The sequence below is a fragment of the Pseudorca crassidens genome, chromosome 10 (genome assembly GCF_039906515.1).
Source record: "Pseudorca crassidens isolate mPseCra1 chromosome 10, mPseCra1.hap1, whole genome shotgun sequence".
Taxonomy (NCBI): Eukaryota; Metazoa; Chordata; class Mammalia; order Artiodactyla; family Delphinidae; genus Pseudorca; species Pseudorca crassidens.
The window spans coordinates 76,042,435-76,060,075 of NC_090305.1; the positions used below are offsets into that span (position 1 = coordinate 76,042,435).

Below are 17,641 nucleotides of genomic sequence, written 5' to 3' on the forward strand. Positions count from 1 at the left end.
GTCCGCCTGCCGATGCGGGGGACACGGGTTCGTGCCCCGGTCCGGGAGGATCCCACATGCCGCGGAGCGGCTGGGCCCGTGAGCCATGGCCGCTGAGCCTGCGCTTCCGGAGGCTGTGCTCCGCAATGGGAGAGGCCACAGCAGTGAGAGGCCTGTGTACCGCAAAAAAAAAAAAAAAAAAAATGCTTTAGAGCAGTATTTTCCAAAGTAGTTTCTTCATAATACCATGTATACCGTGTATGTTATACCATAGTGCCAGTTCCAGTGTTCCTAAAAAGGGGAGCGGGGATTCTCAATGGTCAAATAAGTTTGGAAAACACATATAACCTTTAGAGTTTCATTATGGACAAAAAGCCCATTAAGCTCTGAGAAAGCCTGTGATTTAAATAAGTAAAAACTCTTTAAATGTCTTTTAACCAAGTATTTTCCAAACTCTTCTGACCCCAAAATCCTTTTTTGTTAATACCTGCTAGCACTCCATTTTAGGAAATGCTGCTAGGTAGAGTCATTAATAAAAGTATTAGAACGAAACATTTTTGTCAGGTTGCTTTAAATACTTGCCTTTTGCGAATTGAAAAGATTACTAACATTTCTATGCATCTGTTTACCTAGTTGTCACAAGAACCTTTCCAAAGGCAGGCATGACTAGACTAGATTATCAGCTTAGTCAGACATGATCTTTAACTGATATTTAACTGCTTTCAATAGTACAGCAACCTCGAACTGCCCAGGTAGTATTAGCCCTTGGTTCATCTCACATTGGTACATTGCACCACCAGGGAATTCCCCAAAACCATCAACTTTTAAACTATGAAAATAATTTTTTTCTGTAAAAGAAAGAGAAGCTCTGTACAAGTACTGCTTTTGAGAGGTTTTGTCTCTTGAAATCTTCAGAAGAAGGAGGAAGTAAGAAGCAATGGTAAGAAGCTATCTTTAGGACTTCCCTAGTGGCGCAGTAGTTAAGAATCCGCCTGCCAATGCAGGGGACGTGAGTTCGAGCCCTGGTCCGGGGAGATCCCACATACTGCGGAGCAACTAAGCCCATGCGCCACAACTACTGAGCCTGCGCTCTAGAGCCCGCAGGCCACAGCTACTGAGCCTGTATGTTGCAACTACGGAAGCCCGTGAGCCTAGAGCCCATGCTCTGCAATAAGAGAAGCCACCACAGTGAGAAGCCCACGCACCGCAACAAAGAGTAGCCCCTGCTCGCCTCAACCAGAGAAAGCCCGTGTGTGGCAATGAAGACCCAATGCAGCCAAAAGTAAATAAATAAATAAAAAGCCTTAAAAAAGAAGAAGAAGCTATCTACAAAGTGACTGATATAATGTTATATAAAGATGTTTGGAGGTGGAGGAGGAAACAACCACCGAAAAAACAAAACCATAATTTTATTTTATTTATTTATTTATTTTGTGGTACGCGGGCCTCTCACTGTTGTGGCCTCTCCCGTTGCGGAGCACAGGCTCCAGACGCGCAGGCTCATAGGCCATGGCTCATGGGTCCAGCCGCTCTGCGGCATGTGGGATCCTCCCGGACTGGGGCACGAACCCGCGTTCCCTGCATCGGCAGGCGGACTCTCAACCACTGCACCACCAGGGAAGCCCCACAAAACCATAATTTTAAATACTGAACTGGGAACTTCAGACTTGAGTTCTAGCCAACAGCTGTGATACTTAATAGCAGAGAGTTGTAGAAGCAGTTTCACTAGTCTGAGGTCTTGGTTTTCTCGCTCATAAAATGGGGTATTGAATGGCATATTCCAAGCTGTTATTATACGGAACTTTAGAGTTTTGTGAGGTATGGATAGGAGTTATAGGTTGGGGACAGGAGACTGAGGACTAAGGGCTAAATTTTAAACTGGGTACTAGTTGTGCTTAGGGTTTTGTTTTGTTTTTTGTTTTTTTTGCGGTACGTGGGCCTCTCACTGCTGTGGCCTCTCCCGTTGCGGAGCACAGGCTCCGGACGCGCAGGCTCACCGGCCATGGCTCACGGGCCTAGCCGCTCCGCGGCATGTGGGATCCTCCCGGACCGGGGCACGAACCCATGTGCCCTGCATCGGCAGGCGGACTCTCAACCACTGCACCACCAGGGAAGCCCCACTAGTTGTGCTTAGATTTTGATGCTAGCATATAGAGGAGAAAGTGCGTCTCCCCCTCACCCCAACCCCGACCCTCAATTGTATTTCCATATACTCCAATGACCTTTGGTTCATTGTTGCTATAGCATTGGACGTTAGGACACTTTTCAAAGCAATTTTATCTGTGATTCTGCCTTGCAGTTGTGATTCATTATAGATAGGAATGCATTTCTCCAGGGGAATGAATATTGTTAAACCACCAAAATTATTTTCGTTCCTGGAAGTTATTATATTTAAGAATAAAATATATGTTTAGACATGAGAGGTATGAAGGTATATATTTTTATACAATTATTTTATCCATCTTATTTGTTTGTTTTAACCAGTTACCCATGGGTGTATTGTTTCCACAATAAAACTTTTTCTACCAGATGGTATGGAAGCCCGGCTCCGCTCAGAGTGAGTATAATATAGAGCTATGAACTTTTTGTATTAATTACATTGGTTAATAATACTCTAGATGATAGTATACTGTTTATACTTCAGGATTATTCTAATAATGTTAGAAAATTGATGTAGTACTTTTGGAATATAATGTACTACAGTATAATTGCTTTTCACATTAGTTACAATTGTAGTAAATAATAATGTGTAAGGAGGCACAGTTATTTTGTTTCCAAAATTGACTTTATAACTTATATTTGCTGGAAAATTAGTGTTTTAGAATATTTGGAGTATGTAAGTTATTGATGCGTGATAATTGTATTCATTTTGATCTGCATTTCATATACGACTTCTTAAACTATGGTTGCCTCTGAAGCTAATGCCAGTGTCATAATCTTAAAGGACTTTAAGGATGTTGACACAGTTGGTAGTCTATATTGGTGGGAGTTTTTGGAGGAATTTTCCAATTCTGTAGTTTTTTCTTTTTTAAAATGAAGCAGTGGAAAGGTCACTTACACGAGGACAAACTTGAGAGGGAAAAATTGCTCATAAAATGCAAATGTTAAAATGTAAGCATAAATACATTTTGATCTTGTACTTTTCACAGATTATTATTATGAAGTGTTAGAGGGAGCTAAACAGTCTTTAAACTTAAGCATTTTTTATTTTGAATAAATAAATATGAATATTGGATATGGTAGAGGCTTGTTTCTACACCCAGCATAATATTTTCTGTCCTACAAAAGCAGAAACAAATATCTGAGGGTGGGAGGTTGAGAGCAGCAGTAAGTTGAAGGTGAAGTAGAATAGTGAGTAGGAAAGAGAGAGGGAAAAAGGAAGCAGAGAGAGATCCTCTTATTACTATGATAGTGCTTTCATTAGAATTATTGTATATTATGCTTCAGTTGGAGGCTACCAATTTGTTTTTTTTTAAAACCTTTCAGGATATCTGAATAAAACAGAAAATTTTAAACATTTTATGTTTTTGGGGTTTTTTTTGCGGTACGTGGGCCTCTCACTGTTGTGGCCTTTCCTGTTGCGGAGCACAGGCTCCGAACGCACAGGCTCAGCGGCCATGGCTCACGGGCCCAGCCGCTCCACGGCATGTGGGATCTTCCCGGACTGGGGCACGAACCCGTGTCCCCTGCATCGGCAGGGGGACTCTCAACCACTGTGCCACCAGGGAAGCCCTTAAACATTTTAAATTTAAAACGTTAAACTGTTCCCTATTCTAAATTATAGTTTAATTATTAAAAATATAGTTAACTTTGGGAACATTAATGTGACTTAGCTTTTAATATGAGTTAGTCAAGAGTTAAGGTTTTAAAAATAAGAGTAACTATTAATCAACTAATAACAAATGGCTTCTTAAAGACCTGGATGTTTGTATTTGATAATGAGATTTTTCTTTCATGGATTCAAAAGCTTTGAGCAGCTGCATAAAGGGTCATGTCTGTTCTCAGCTTCCATCCGATAGAGCATATGAATTTTTTCCAAGTCTACATCAGTGAGTTGTGTTCCTATCCCTCTTGTTCCCCCAGTGCTTTTCATCTTTGTCCCTTTTTCCTTCTCTTTGTTTGGTTTTTCTTATGTGGTTAAATGTTAGCATCGTTTAAAATTTCGCTGCCAGTTTCATTGTGTGTAATCTGGTTGACTTTCTGGAGAAGATGAAGTTTGAACAGGCAATCCTCAAGCTGGAGGAAGATCAGAACGGTCTTTAGAGGTAGATAGTCTGGTTCAAAGCCCAACTCCACCTGTTCTGTGACTTGATCAGGCCTCTCTTTTCTCATTTTTAAAATGAAGTTAATAATAGTACCTATTGAGCAGGAATTTTATGAGGAGGATTAAGCAAGACTGTACACTTAAAGAGTTTAGTGTAGTACCTGGTGCATAATGAGCACACGATGAATACTGTTTCTCTTACTGTAATCTAATATTTTCTAGCAATCAAGATGCTTTTAAGTATGCCAGAATACCATTTAATATTTTTAAGGTCTTCAGTAGGTATACCATTCTCAAAAAGCTGATTCTTTTTTCTTCCTTGATTTTTATTGCACAAATAATTTTCAAATAATAAGAAACATAGAAAAATTGCCTATAATCCCACCACCCTAACACTAAATAAGTTTTCCTTCTACAGTTCCTTGTTGTGTATGAACTTTTTTCCATAACTCAAACAAAATACACCTGTATCCACAATAGTTTCTGTAAAGTACAAATATATATCAATTATGGAATGTTTTGCTAGATTTTTAGCCTTTTGTTTATCAACCAGATTTTCATGAGAACGGAAAATTTTGTACTTGGGTCACTGAGAAAACTCGTTTAAAAAAAAACAAAAACAAAACCTCCTGGGACTTCCCTGGTGGTCCAGTGATTAAGATTCCGTGCTCCCAGTGCAGGGGGCCCAGGTTCAATCCCTGGTCAGGGAACTAAGGTCCCATATATTGCAGCTAAGCCCACGTGCCGCAACTAGAGAAGCTCGTGTGCCACAACAAAGAGCCCAGGCACTGTGATGAAGACCCAGCACAGCCAAAATAAAAAACAAAAAGCTTCCATTAATACCATTTGCTTCTATTTAGACTTTCTCAAATTCATTTCCCTGTATGTGCATATCTACAGAGAAAAGGTATATACCCCAAATGGCTATATCTGGGTGCTGGCATTGGGTAGTTTTTATTTATTTCCTCATGCTTTACTTCACACATTTTCCCTAGTCAATATGTATTACTTGTATAAAATCAAGAAAAAGAAACTTATGTTTAAAACGTCTATTGCATTTTTATGAGGCAGAGGAAAAAACACTAAAGCTGTATGTAATTTTTTAAACCTTCATTAGGCACCAGATTTGTTAGGGCCTTGTATAGGTTCTGGGGATGCAGAGGTGAATTGTTCAAAGTACTGAGAACACAGATGTGAAATCAAAGGAGTAGAGCAGGGGATTATATGGTCTCAGTGGGAGTCTCTACAGGATATCATGGGAGCTCAGAAGGGAAGTGGGGGCTAATACTTAATATTCCATTTTATTCAGCATCTTAGTGTATTTGTGACTAATTAAATTGAAATATTCTTAGGATGTTTGCAGTTACTACAATGGAATCAGAATTGTCATCCCTATTTTTAAGTCCTGCAAGATCAGTTTGTCAGCAACTTACACGTGATTAACCTGTTGAATCTAGGAACTTTACCTAATCAACCATCAAGCAGACCATTACCAGATTGGCCTCTAGGATATGGAGTGAGGAGCAACTGGTAGGGACCATGGGTGGCAGTCTTGCTCTGTGCTCCGTCTACTCACCCTACCAACCCACATTACAGTATCTTACAGTGCTTGTTAAGACAGGAACCCTGGCTTCCTTAGCGGCTCTGTTCTCATGGGAGTGGTAGTAGTGATCAAGTGCTACTATGTCAAGGTACTTTTTTAAGCTCTTTACTTCTATTCACACATTTAATACTCACAGTAACCCTATGTGGTTAGTTTTACGATTATCCCCATTTTATGGATGAGGAAACTGAGACCTATAGTGGTTAGATAACTTGCCCAAGATTATATACCTGGTAAGTAGAGCCAAAATTTGGACCCAGTCAGTATAGCTTCTGAGCCTGCATGCTTAACTGCTACACTGTACTGCCTCTTATGTACTTTATAAGGCCCAAAAGGCAATTAATACCAATTAATACTGTGTTACTGTTTAGTTTTAAAGCGATATATTGAGTTAGATTCATAACTACATGGAAGCTTTCAGTGTGTGAGGTGGCTGGGTAGAGAAGAGTAGTACTAATGTTTTGGTTAGCTGAAGTTGTTCTCCACTAGAATGTATTTTCAAATTATAGCCTTCTTTACAGTAGAACTTTGCTTTTTAAGGCTTTCTGTATAGAAGTATTTAATTTTAAGAGAACTTAATTTACACATTCTAAAATTTTAAATGGATAATTTAAGGAGTGCTTCCTTTCTGTTTAGAAGTTCTTATAACCAAGGAATTCACCATAGCCCTCATTAATAGTAGATCCAGCAAGGGCATTTAATACGTTTTGGATTTTGAATTTGTGTTTAGAAATACATTAATGTGTAAAAGGTTTGTGTATTTATTACCTTGTTTTCTAACAATTCTATATGTTTATGAAGGATTAAAAATAATTCACATTCTTTTAATTATATGAAAACAAGTGTGCCAACTTTGGGGTTTAAGATATTCTTGTACTGTCATACTCTATTTCCTCTATTGTCAGGAAATTAGATAAAAATTCTAAATTTTACTTTTCAGTGTCATCCATGCTCCATTACCAAGTCCTGTTGACAAAGTAAGTTGCTAATGATTATTTTTTCCAAACTGATTCAGCTGTATTGCTTTTGAAAATGTTTCTGTTTGTTCGTTTTTAATATGCTTTACCTAGAAACTTCTCTTTTGTAACAAAAATACAAGAATGCATATAGCTGTATAGTTATTCTAGTCTGATTTTCAAAAACTGGAGAATTTAGGATGGATGTTTCTTAGGACAAAGCCTTTGTTATCTCAAGTCAGTGGCTGACTCTAGACTAGAAGCATTTGTTTTGTGCCTAGCCAAAGGTAAGAAGTGTTAGTTACTACTTTTTATTCTATAATGCATTTCTGTCTAGAAATATTTATTAAAGCTTTGCACCCAGATAATTTACTCAAAATATACCTACACATGGAAATAACACAAATATGGGCTTACAGAAATTTCTCTTTAATTGTTCTTGAAGATCAGTTTTAACTTGATTTGAACAGAAACTTTGCAGTAATTACTTGTTAGAAAATATTTTTCTTTTGTTCAGAAATAATGGTGTATTAAACTGTAGATATTACTGCTAAGTAGCCAAAAAAAAAAGATCTCTTGTATCTTTTGGCATTAAAGTGTATGTTGAGTTTTCTTAGTAAAGTAACTAAACTATTGGGAAAAACATTTTACTTTTTTTTCCTTCCATTTGGATAAAGAATGAAAGCCTACCTGAAACTGAAGTTCTCTGTTAGATTCCTTTTTTAGAAGTAAAAGTGGTTAAACATCAACTTCAGCAATACCAAGAGTCATTTCAGAAGTAAATAATGGCCTTGCTGATTTAGGACTAACTTTTAAAAAAATAATGCCACCTCTCTGTCTTCTACTTAGCATATTAGTAAAAATAGACTAATAAGTTAACACTTATAAGTTAACGCTAATAAGTTAACATATAAGGCTTGGGTAGTGTTGAGAATATGGATAAATGAATGATACAGCAACCTGTTAGTGCTTTTTTTTAAAAAAAATAATTCTGTGGTTCTATATTCCACACCCAGGAGAAACCCTTATAGAAGTTATTTTTTCCAATACTCTTGAGTTCTAAGCATTTTGGCTGTGACTTTAATGTTTAAACACTATTATTTCCCATCTTTTTCTTCTTAAAACCTACCTACAGTTTAAAGGAAAAAAAAAAAGACCTTTTTTCATTGCCTCTGGCCATTGGACAAAGTATTGTATTTCGTGCCCTGCTTCTCCCCACGTGCCCACATATAAATATCATTTTGAAGATGGCTACTTCTAAACGAATTGTGACTTGTTGACATGTTGAAGAACTATTTGACAATGAATTTTAAAGGGGAAAAATGTAGATCTGTTGATTTAGCAGGTATTATTTCTGGGTAAAGAAAAGGCTGTATTGCCTTTGTGCCGTAAGTTTGTGATTTGGTTTATCAAGGAATGTTTTCATGGGTAGCACTTGTTGCACCATCCTGCTTGTAAATCCCAAACTGATCAGCATAATACAATACCGTTTATAAATTCTAGACATGGAGCAGAAATATTTTGAAAACTAAAGAAAATTGTTCATTTGAAAAATAATTTTTATTTTGCATATTTCAGTAAATAGGCATTGCAAGGACTTGATTTGGCTTTAATGTCTTCTGCAAATATTCTGTGTGACTGTCAATGGTGTATCATTTTGTTTCTAGGTTGCTGCTAACACTCCAAGTATGTACTCTCAGGAACTATTCCAGCTTTCTCAGTATCTTCAGGTAAAATATATCTTGAGAATTCTTAGTCTTTAAAAGCAGAACTTAGATTTGATTTTGCTAGTTCACAAATATAGGCTAAAGAAATACTGGCTGGATACAAGTACAAAAGAAATACCTTTTTAAAGTACAAAAAAAATTAAAAATAGGTCTTATAAAAAAAGGATTTAAAAAATCCGATTGTTAAGTCTAGAGAAGATAAGGTTCTGTACAAGAGAAGTTTTTTTCTTCACATATGAAGAAGTTCCACAGTTGTTCTTTATCCAAAGGTGACTTTTAAATAAAATTAAATCCGGACAGATTTTGGTTGTTATTAATAGCTATAATAGCAAATAATATGAACTGTTAAAATATTTACTATTAATAGCAAATAATTATGTAGTACTTACTATATGCCAGACTCTAGCAGACTTTAGCACTTTACCTATATTAATTCATTTAATCCTCACAAAATTCCTGTAAGGTACATATTTTATTCCCATTTTTATAGATGGAGTAACTGAGGGACACGGAAGTTTAAATAGTTTGCACAATATCACACACCGAGTTCTGTGGTTGAGCTGGGATTTGAACCCAGACAAGTCAGACCTCAGAGTCTCTCTCTTAACTACTGTTCTGTGCTGCTCAATCTGTAGAAAGATCTCTCGGTAGGGCAGATACTTAGAATGGGCTCCTGAAGAAGTTAATGCCATATTTAAAGAGCCATACAGATCTCTAAAAAGAAAACAAGTGGTTGTTCTTTCTTTCTTTCTTTTTTTTTTTTCTGAGTTTGGTAGATTTAGACCGGATTATGGTTCTTATTATTCTAGTGAGGGAGCATGATTAAGGAAAACCCTGAATCAGGAGTTTAGAGATTGAGGTTTTTATCTTGGCTCCTACTCAATGAGTTCTGTGACCTTGGGTGAGTCAGTTTACATATGTGGGTCTTCAGTTGCCTTTTGTTTAAAATGATAGGACCAAACCAGTGATCCTGTGTCCCTACATTCTTTTATAGGTCAGTCACTAAGAGCAGTTCTACCTCAGTTAAGAATGTACACATCTGTGAAAATTATCAATGCATTAATCAGATCTTACTTTCCACTGGGCATAATGTAATGGTGGATTGAAAAGTGGTTTTACACATTTGCAGTTTAGTATTTACAAACGTAGGTAGACTCTAGCCAGAATTCCCTGGATTTGATCTTTGGCTTTAACTTCTGCCCTGTTGGGAAAGTTGTTTGTGCCTCATTTTCCTCATCTATGATATGTGTATAATAATAGCACTTACTTCACATAATTGTAAAGAATAAATGAATTAATGCAGGGAATTCCCTGGCAATCCAGTGGTTAGCACTCGGTGATTTCACTGCCGAGGGCCCGGGTTTGATCCCTGCTTGGGGAACTGAGATCCCACAAGCTGCAAGGGACTTCCCTGGTGGTCCAGTGGTTAAGTCTCTGAGCTCCCAATGCAGGAGGCCCAGGTTCGATCCCTGTTCAGGGAACTAGATCCCACATGCCGCAACGAAGATCCTGTGTGCCACAACTAAGACCCAGCGCAGTCAAATAAATAAATATTCAAAACAAAACAAACAAACAAAAAAGAATTAATACATGTAAAGCACTTAGAACAGTGCCTGGCACATAGAACGTATGCTGTAAATGTTAGTAGTTGTTTACCATTCAGTAGGAAGTCACATTAATTGACCTAGATCGCTCTTATTATTTTTTTTATTTATTTATTTTATTTATTTATTTTTGGCCGCATTGAGTCTTCATTGCTGCGCGCAGGCTTTCTCTGGTTGCGGTGAGCGGGGGCTGCTCTTCATTGTGGTGCGCAGGCTTCTCATTGCGGTGGCTTCTCTTGTTGCGGAGCACAGGCTCTAGGCTCACGGGCTTCAGTAGTTGTGGCGTGCAGGCTCAGTAGTTGTGGCGCGTGGACTCAGTCGTTGTGGAACACAAGCTTAGTTGCTCCGTGGCATGTGGGATCTTCCCGGACCAGGGCTCGAACCCGTGTCCCCTGCATTGGCAGGTGGATTCTCAACCACTGCGCCACCAGGGAAGCCCAATCTCTCTTATTTTTAGAGGTAGAAGAAAACTTTGAGATTAATCTGGTCTAACCTTCACTTTTCATATGAGAAATATGGTAAAATGATTTCCCAGGGCTATATACTACAGTTACTAGTTAACATGGACTGTGAATCTAATGTTCTGACTCACTCCAGTACTCTTTCCATCTTTCTTGTCAGTTCTTTGAATATTCATAATGGCATAATCTTCCACTGTTCTTTTTCTGATTCTTTGAGGGAAAATTATACTGGATTGTCTTTTCTGTATACGTCTTTTTGAATTGCTGAAGTTCTAATATAAGTTGTAAACCTTTTGAATAAAAACTGAAATAGATGCATTTCATGCCTTAGAACTAAAAGCTGTTCCTGGAAGTGTTAGATTTCTGTTAGGATGTGGTTCATGGAGTTATGAAACTCTAAATGGAATTGAGTAAAAAAGGAGAAATTACACCATCTAGTGGAAGTAGTGGTTGTTTGGTGGCTTTGTTTTTAAGTAAAACTTTTTGCAGCATTAGTGTAACTTCCTGGATATTAGGAATGTTTTAGAAGTTTAAAATAAACTTGGCACCTAGTCCCTTTTAAGTGTAAGCTGTGTTTTAATGTGTGTTCTGAGGCGGAATGACTTTTATTAGATTCCTTAATCTGTACTTTTAGAGTTATATTAAAAAGCAGTACCTCTGGGGCTTCCCTGGTGGCACAGTGGTTAAGAATCCGCCTGCCAATGCAGGGGACACGGGTTCGAGCCCTGGTCCGGGAAGATCCCACATGCCATGGAGCAACTAAACCTGTGCACCACAACTACTGAGCCTGTGCTCTAGAGCCCGCAAGCCACAACTACTGAAGCCCGCGCGCCTAGAGCTTGTGCTCCGCAACAAGAGAAGCCACCGCATTGAGAAGCCCGCACACCGTAACGAAGAATGGCAAGCCCGTGCACAGCAACTAAGACCCAGTGCCAAAAATAATAAATAAAATAAATAAATTTATTTTTTTTTTAAAAAAAGCAGTACCTCTGACTCTAATCAGACCAAATTTTCCCTAATCATTATTTATCAAGGATGTGGAGAGCAACAAATGAATGCTTTAAACCTCAAATACTATGTTTGAAGTATATATTTCTCAGTTGAGGTGGCTCAGAGATATTATGGTAGTAAATGTTCTTCTTGGGATAATGATAGAAATAGAAGAAAGTGAATTTAAAGATGTGCCAAAACCGCAACTGAATGCTGTGTGAGCATTTTCACCTTGACTTCCAGTGATGGAGACCCTCTTAACAGCTATCAAATGTTAACAAGTGACCTAGAAATAAGGCTTTGCTTGCCAGTGTCTTTCTCTGTAAAAATATTCCTTTGGAGCTGCCAAATAGTTATATAACTCCTTGACCCCTTAATTACATTGAACTAACACTTGGTGGACTCTTACTTATATTTGGCATATTCGACTATGGCTAAGCGTTTTACAGTCGCAGAGAGAATTAGAACACCTGAAAATGGAGTAGACTGTGAGAATAAAGCAGTCTCTCTCTTTATATATATATATAAAACACTGTGTTTATATAACACTTTTAAAAGGAAAAATTAAAAGTTATTTCTTTTGTAGATGTCTACTGATGTAGCTAAGCCATTATGAAGTATCTTTGCTGCTAACCAGATTGTTTGGATTTAGTTTGGAATGAGTTTGTTCTCACCTCGCCCTCTCTCTTTCGCCATACACACACACACACACACACACACACACACACACACACACACACACATCTTTTAAATGTGTATATATAAAATGCAGGGGTTAAAGAATTTGTCAGATTTTCTACTCTAGGTTTGTTTTTTGTTTTTTTTTTTGCGGTACGCGGGCCTCTCACGGTTGTGGCCTCTCCTGTTGTGGAGCACAGCCTCCGGATGCGCAGGCTCAGCGGCCATGGCTCACGAGCCCAGCCGCTCCGCGGCATGTGGGATCTTCCCAGACCGGGGCACAAACCCGTGTTCCCTGCATCGGCAGGCGGACTCTCAACCACTGCGCCACCAGGGAAGTCCTAGGTTTTTGGTTTTTTAGACTCTTGTTAATTACAAGTAAAAAAACAAAAACAGATGACCTGTTTTCTGTTATAGAGGAAGTTGCAACTAGAGCACCCCTAATAGCACTAATCACAGCTCAACAAATGAGGCTATAATGATGTGGCCTAAATATATTTTACAAAGTAGATTTATCAGATTTGAAAGTGAGATACACTGTGGGTTGTAATATGAGAATATTTTCAGAATGTGCTAAAAATTGATTACTCTTCAAAGGTATCATGCTGAGTTTATTAGAATTTCTTTTGTGATTTATAATATTAGGAGGCCTTACATCGGGAACAGATGTTGGAACAGAAGTTAGCCACGCTTCAGCGGCTACTAGCCATCACCCAGGAGGCTTCAGATACCAGTTGGCAGGTATTCCAGTTGCCTTTATATTCAAGAAGTATTTAAGCACAGTTTAATATCCCTTAGCTGTTGATTAAGCTAAAACTAAAATTTTGTGACAAGCAAAGGCAAAGTTATTTCCTAATGAACAAATAATGAAAATTTAGCATTTTTCAGTGGATGTTGGTCAGCGTTATGATTTTAGATCTTTTCTGGCAGTAGCAACCTTTTTGATACATTTTTTTTTTATTCCTCTGGGATTTTACTGATATTTAATTTTTCTTCAACAGGCTTTAATAGATGAAGATAGACTCTTATCACGGTTAGAAGTTATGGGAAACCAATTACAGGCTTGCTCCAAAGTGAGTATTAATCTCAAGTACATAAAGAAGAATGCATAGTTTTTTTATGTGGCTTCATGTCTTGACTGTCATTTTGAATACATGCAAAAACGTTTATACATTTTCACCATTCTTTTTAATCTTCTGTCATTATGGGAAATTTCAAACATACATGTAAATAGAAAGAACTGTATAGTGAATACCCATGTACAGCTCTCTCTTTGTTCCATCATAGTTGATATTTGTTGGAGAAACTGGGTCATTTGTTCTGTATAATTTTCCTCAGTCTGGATTGATATTTAAACATTCTTCTAGCTCCTCCTTCCACACCGTAAATTCGTAGTTTGATCTACAGATTTAGATCAACTCTGATGTAGGCTCAACTTCTTTTTTCTTTCAGCACTTCGTAGATAATATTGTGTACTTTCACCAGGAAGCACCATAGTGTCTAGTTGTCTTCCTTTTTGAGATATTAGCAGTCTTTGATTATCCTTTCCTAGATCCATTCTTTTATTAAGGGTTGCAAAAATCGTGATGTTGTAATTCTATCTTTCCTTCGTTTACTAGCTGAGTTACTTCTATAAAGAGAAACTTCCCCGCATAAACCATTTTGTTATCCTGAGATACATTTTCTTTAGGCAAGGCAGGATAAATGATTTTCTCCCTTTATTTACTGGATTTCAAAATAATGGTTTGGTTCCTTTTCATCCACCAAAGAATGACCAATGAAGTATTTTTTCCCCCCAACTTAGATTTAAATATATTTCATGTGTATAAACCTATTTCATTTGTTTTCCTTATTGATTCCCAGTTATCCCACCTTTGGTCTATAGGAACTTCTTCAGGTTGGCACCTGAGTTCTTTTGATAGAACCCTGGTAGACTTTGATAGCTTCCTGCTGTCATATCAGACAAGATAGTCCATACTCATCTTTTACATTTCCTGCCTTAGACGTGGAATCAGCTTTTCCCACAGGGTGCTGTTATTCCATTTGGTTTAGTTATTATTTTAAAATGCTTGACCCCTTTAGAGGTAAGAGATTATTTTTGCCCATAAATGTAAATGTTGTGGCTTTCAGAGAATATGGCAAGTAGAAGAGTTCATTCATTTTGTATACTTGAGAGAAATTTTCAGTTTATTTCGACCTTTTTTTTCTGTTGGAAGTGTGAATTAATATATTTGTGAAGGCATAATTTATTAATGCAGCTTTTAAATAACAGCTTCAATTAATACAGAGTGAACATAATTTGTGTTTGGAGGTACCTCAATATAGAACTCAAAGAGCATTGCAATGTGTTGTTTTTTTAAATGGAAAATACTTAAAAAAATAACTTGGCTATAATTATAAATATTTTTTAATCCTAGAATCAAACAGAAGATAGTTTACGGAAGGAACTTATAGCATTACAGGAGGATAAACACAACTATGAGACGACAGCCAAAGAGTCCCTGAGGCGGGTTCTTCAGGAGAAAATTGAAGTGGTTAGAAAACTTTCAGAAGTTGAGGTATTTAACTATAACAAATACTAAATAGTACTATGATTTTAAAATTTTAGCCTAAAAGTGCTAGCTAGCATTTCAGGACATTTCAAACTTGGGTATTATTATATAGCTAGAAAATTTTTCCTGTCCATGTGGTGGGAAGGAGCAGTATGCTGTTTTCATTGTCAGGAATTCTCAACATAACCCTGTGAGTTCTGGTGCTTATGGTCTCTAGTCAGTGGTTGAGGAAATAAAAGCCTAACCAGGGAATTTTACTATTTGCACTTTGGTTAGGATTCAGCCTCCACACAGTGGACCACGATATGTGCCAAGGAATTGATCTCATTTCACATAGTTTTGTTTTTCTTCCAGGTGAGGATAGTCAGTGTAAGGTAGAGAGCAACACCACTATTCTTACTTTACCCATCCTCCAGAGAGGAAAATTGTGCCTCTTTGGAGGTTCACAGGGGAAATTATCTCTGAGGTCCTTTCTAGGTCTTTTAGGAATAATCAAAATGTGATTCTCATTGCTTTAAAACAACATAATTGATAATATGGGTTATTCTTTTGAACTACTGGAAAATTACCACAGAAGTTACGTGTTACTGGATTTAGTTAAAATGTCCATTGTAAACTAAATAGTAAACATATTTTAATATAAGGATAGTTTCTATAATAGCCCCATCCCAAAGTGACTGATTCACTGTCATGTCATTAATATGACATGCAAGGAAAGAAAATTGCTAATTGTCTTCTAATTTTATTAAATTGATTCTGTGCACATTATTAAACTTGTTTTCAAGAATTGATAGGCTTAAAATATTTTCAAGGCTAAAACTCATAACCAATGGCCTTTAAAAAGTAATTATGGGCTTCCCTGGTGGCGCACTGGTTAAGTCCGCCTGCCGATGCAGGGGACACGGGTTCGTGCCCCGGTCCGGGAAGATCCCACATGCCACGGAGCGGCTGGGCCCGTGAGCCATGGCCGCTGAGCCTGTGTGTCCAGAGCCTGTGCTCCGCAACAGGAGAGGCCACAACAGTGAGACGCCCGCGTACCGCAAAAAAAAAAAAAAAGTGTAATTATATAAAGTATTGTCCTTTTCTCCCTCCCCCTGTTTTTTGTTTTTCCAAATTCTTGGTATTTTCTGTTTTAGCATGTACCTAAAGTAAATTGAAATTCTTATGTTACTTAACTCAGCTTTATATAAAGTCCAGGGTAGATGCTGATTTAGAACAGCCCATAGAGTTACACTTTTTATAAATTGAATTTAGAATGTGCATTTATGCTAAATCAATTGCCTGTAAATTTGAATTACAGCGAAGTCTGAGTAATACTGAAGATGAATGTACCCACCTGAAAGAAATGAATGAACGGACTCAGGAAGAATTAAGAGAATTAGCCAATAAATATAATGGAGCAGTTAATGAGATTAAAGATTTATCTGATAAATTAAAGGTAGGTATTTCTCAACCTAGAAGTATGTAAATTAATCGTCCCTAATACACTGGATAGCTTAAGAGTTAGTTATTGCTGAATAGTTGTTGATGTAAAATTTGGCAATGATTTAAATTCATAGTAAAAATCAGGTGCCATTTAGCCCAAACCCCCTTACCACAGATAACTGAAAGTTTGTAAAAGCTGACATATTTCCTTTGGATGGAAATAAATAGTACTTCATAATAGGCATTTTAAAATATGTAACAGGAAATAGATGAGAGTCAGCAAAACCCAAGATATTTAGACTTTTGAAAAACTGGAATCTGCTTATCTTTCGGGTGTCCCAAAATCAGGGCCCAGCTATGTTAGTGCTAGCACAAGCCCAGAGGGAACCTTCGAGTGATTCCTTCTAGGAAGGCCATTGGCTTCACTTCAGCTGCATCTCCTTGTAGCTATAGGACATTTAGGATGAGGACAGACCAGACCATAGGTAATGCCAGGTTGGTCCTGTAAAACAGGGGTCCCCAACCCGCGGACCGCAGACCACTAATGGTCTGTGGCCTGTTAGGAACCGGGCGGCACAGCAGGAGATGAGCGGTGGGCGAGCGAGCGAGCAAAACTTCATCTGCCGCTCCCTATTGCTCACATTACCACCTGAACCATCCCTACCCACCCCATCTGCTGAAAAATGGTCTTCCACACAACTGGTCCCTAGTGCCAAAAAGGTTGGGGACTGGGACTTCCCTGGTGGCACAGTGGTTAAGAATCCACCTTCCAATGCAGGGGACGCAGGTTCAATCCCTGGTCAGGGAACTAGATCCCACATGCATGCCACAACTAAGAGTTTGCATGCCACAACTAAGGAGCCCATGGCCGCAACTAAGGAGCACACGTGCTGCAACTAAGACCCGGTGCAACCAAAAATAAATTAATAAATTAATAATAAAAACAAATAAATGTTTTAAAATGCTTTTTTTAAAAAAAAGAGGTTGGGGACCACTGCTGTAAAATGTTAGAACTGAGTTTGTGAAGACGCATCTTTATATAATTCTAACCATGGATTGAGTGGCTAGAAGATACACATTTGTTAGAGAAGACCAGAGCATACCTCCTCTTTGTGTGATTGGTTAAGCTATAATAGCTTTAAATATTGGACTTGTTAAAAAGAGGTCATCTTAAAAAGTTCTTGTAATCATCATTCATTTAGCTAAACGTAATTTTGTTTAAAATTTCAGAATAAGTTACATTTTAGAACTTACAAACTAATTGGAACAATAGTAATTTCAGGGGAAACCGTTATTTCCCTCTTGAAAAATGTGTTTTTCATTTTGACCCCTGTAATCTCCGTATGTATTGAGTTTGCTTGCTTGCTACAAGTTTTTCTCTCCTAGGTGATATGGAGGCATG

The 17,641-nt window shown here is 37.8% G+C and overlaps 1 protein-coding gene across 41 annotated transcripts in view; it reads left to right on the forward strand.

The window, feature by feature from the left end:
* The window catches only part of SLMAP (sarcolemma associated protein), a 147,373-nt gene that overhangs the window by 75,077 nt on the left and 54,655 nt on the right, over nt 1-17,641 (forward strand). For all 41 annotated transcript variants that reach the window (XM_067754848.1, XM_067754845.1, XM_067754862.1 and 38 more), the window contains exons 3-9: nt 2,464-2,536; nt 6,787-6,823; nt 8,470-8,532; nt 12,908-13,003; nt 13,264-13,335; nt 14,680-14,820; nt 16,115-16,252. In XM_067754848.1, coding sequence (XP_067610949.1) covers nt 2,464-2,536; nt 6,787-6,823; nt 8,470-8,532; nt 12,908-13,003; nt 13,264-13,335; nt 14,680-14,820; nt 16,115-16,252 — 620 coding nt within the window. The remainder of the gene's footprint in view (nt 1-2,463; nt 2,537-6,786; nt 6,824-8,469; nt 8,533-12,907; nt 13,004-13,263; nt 13,336-14,679; nt 14,821-16,114; nt 16,253-17,641) is intronic.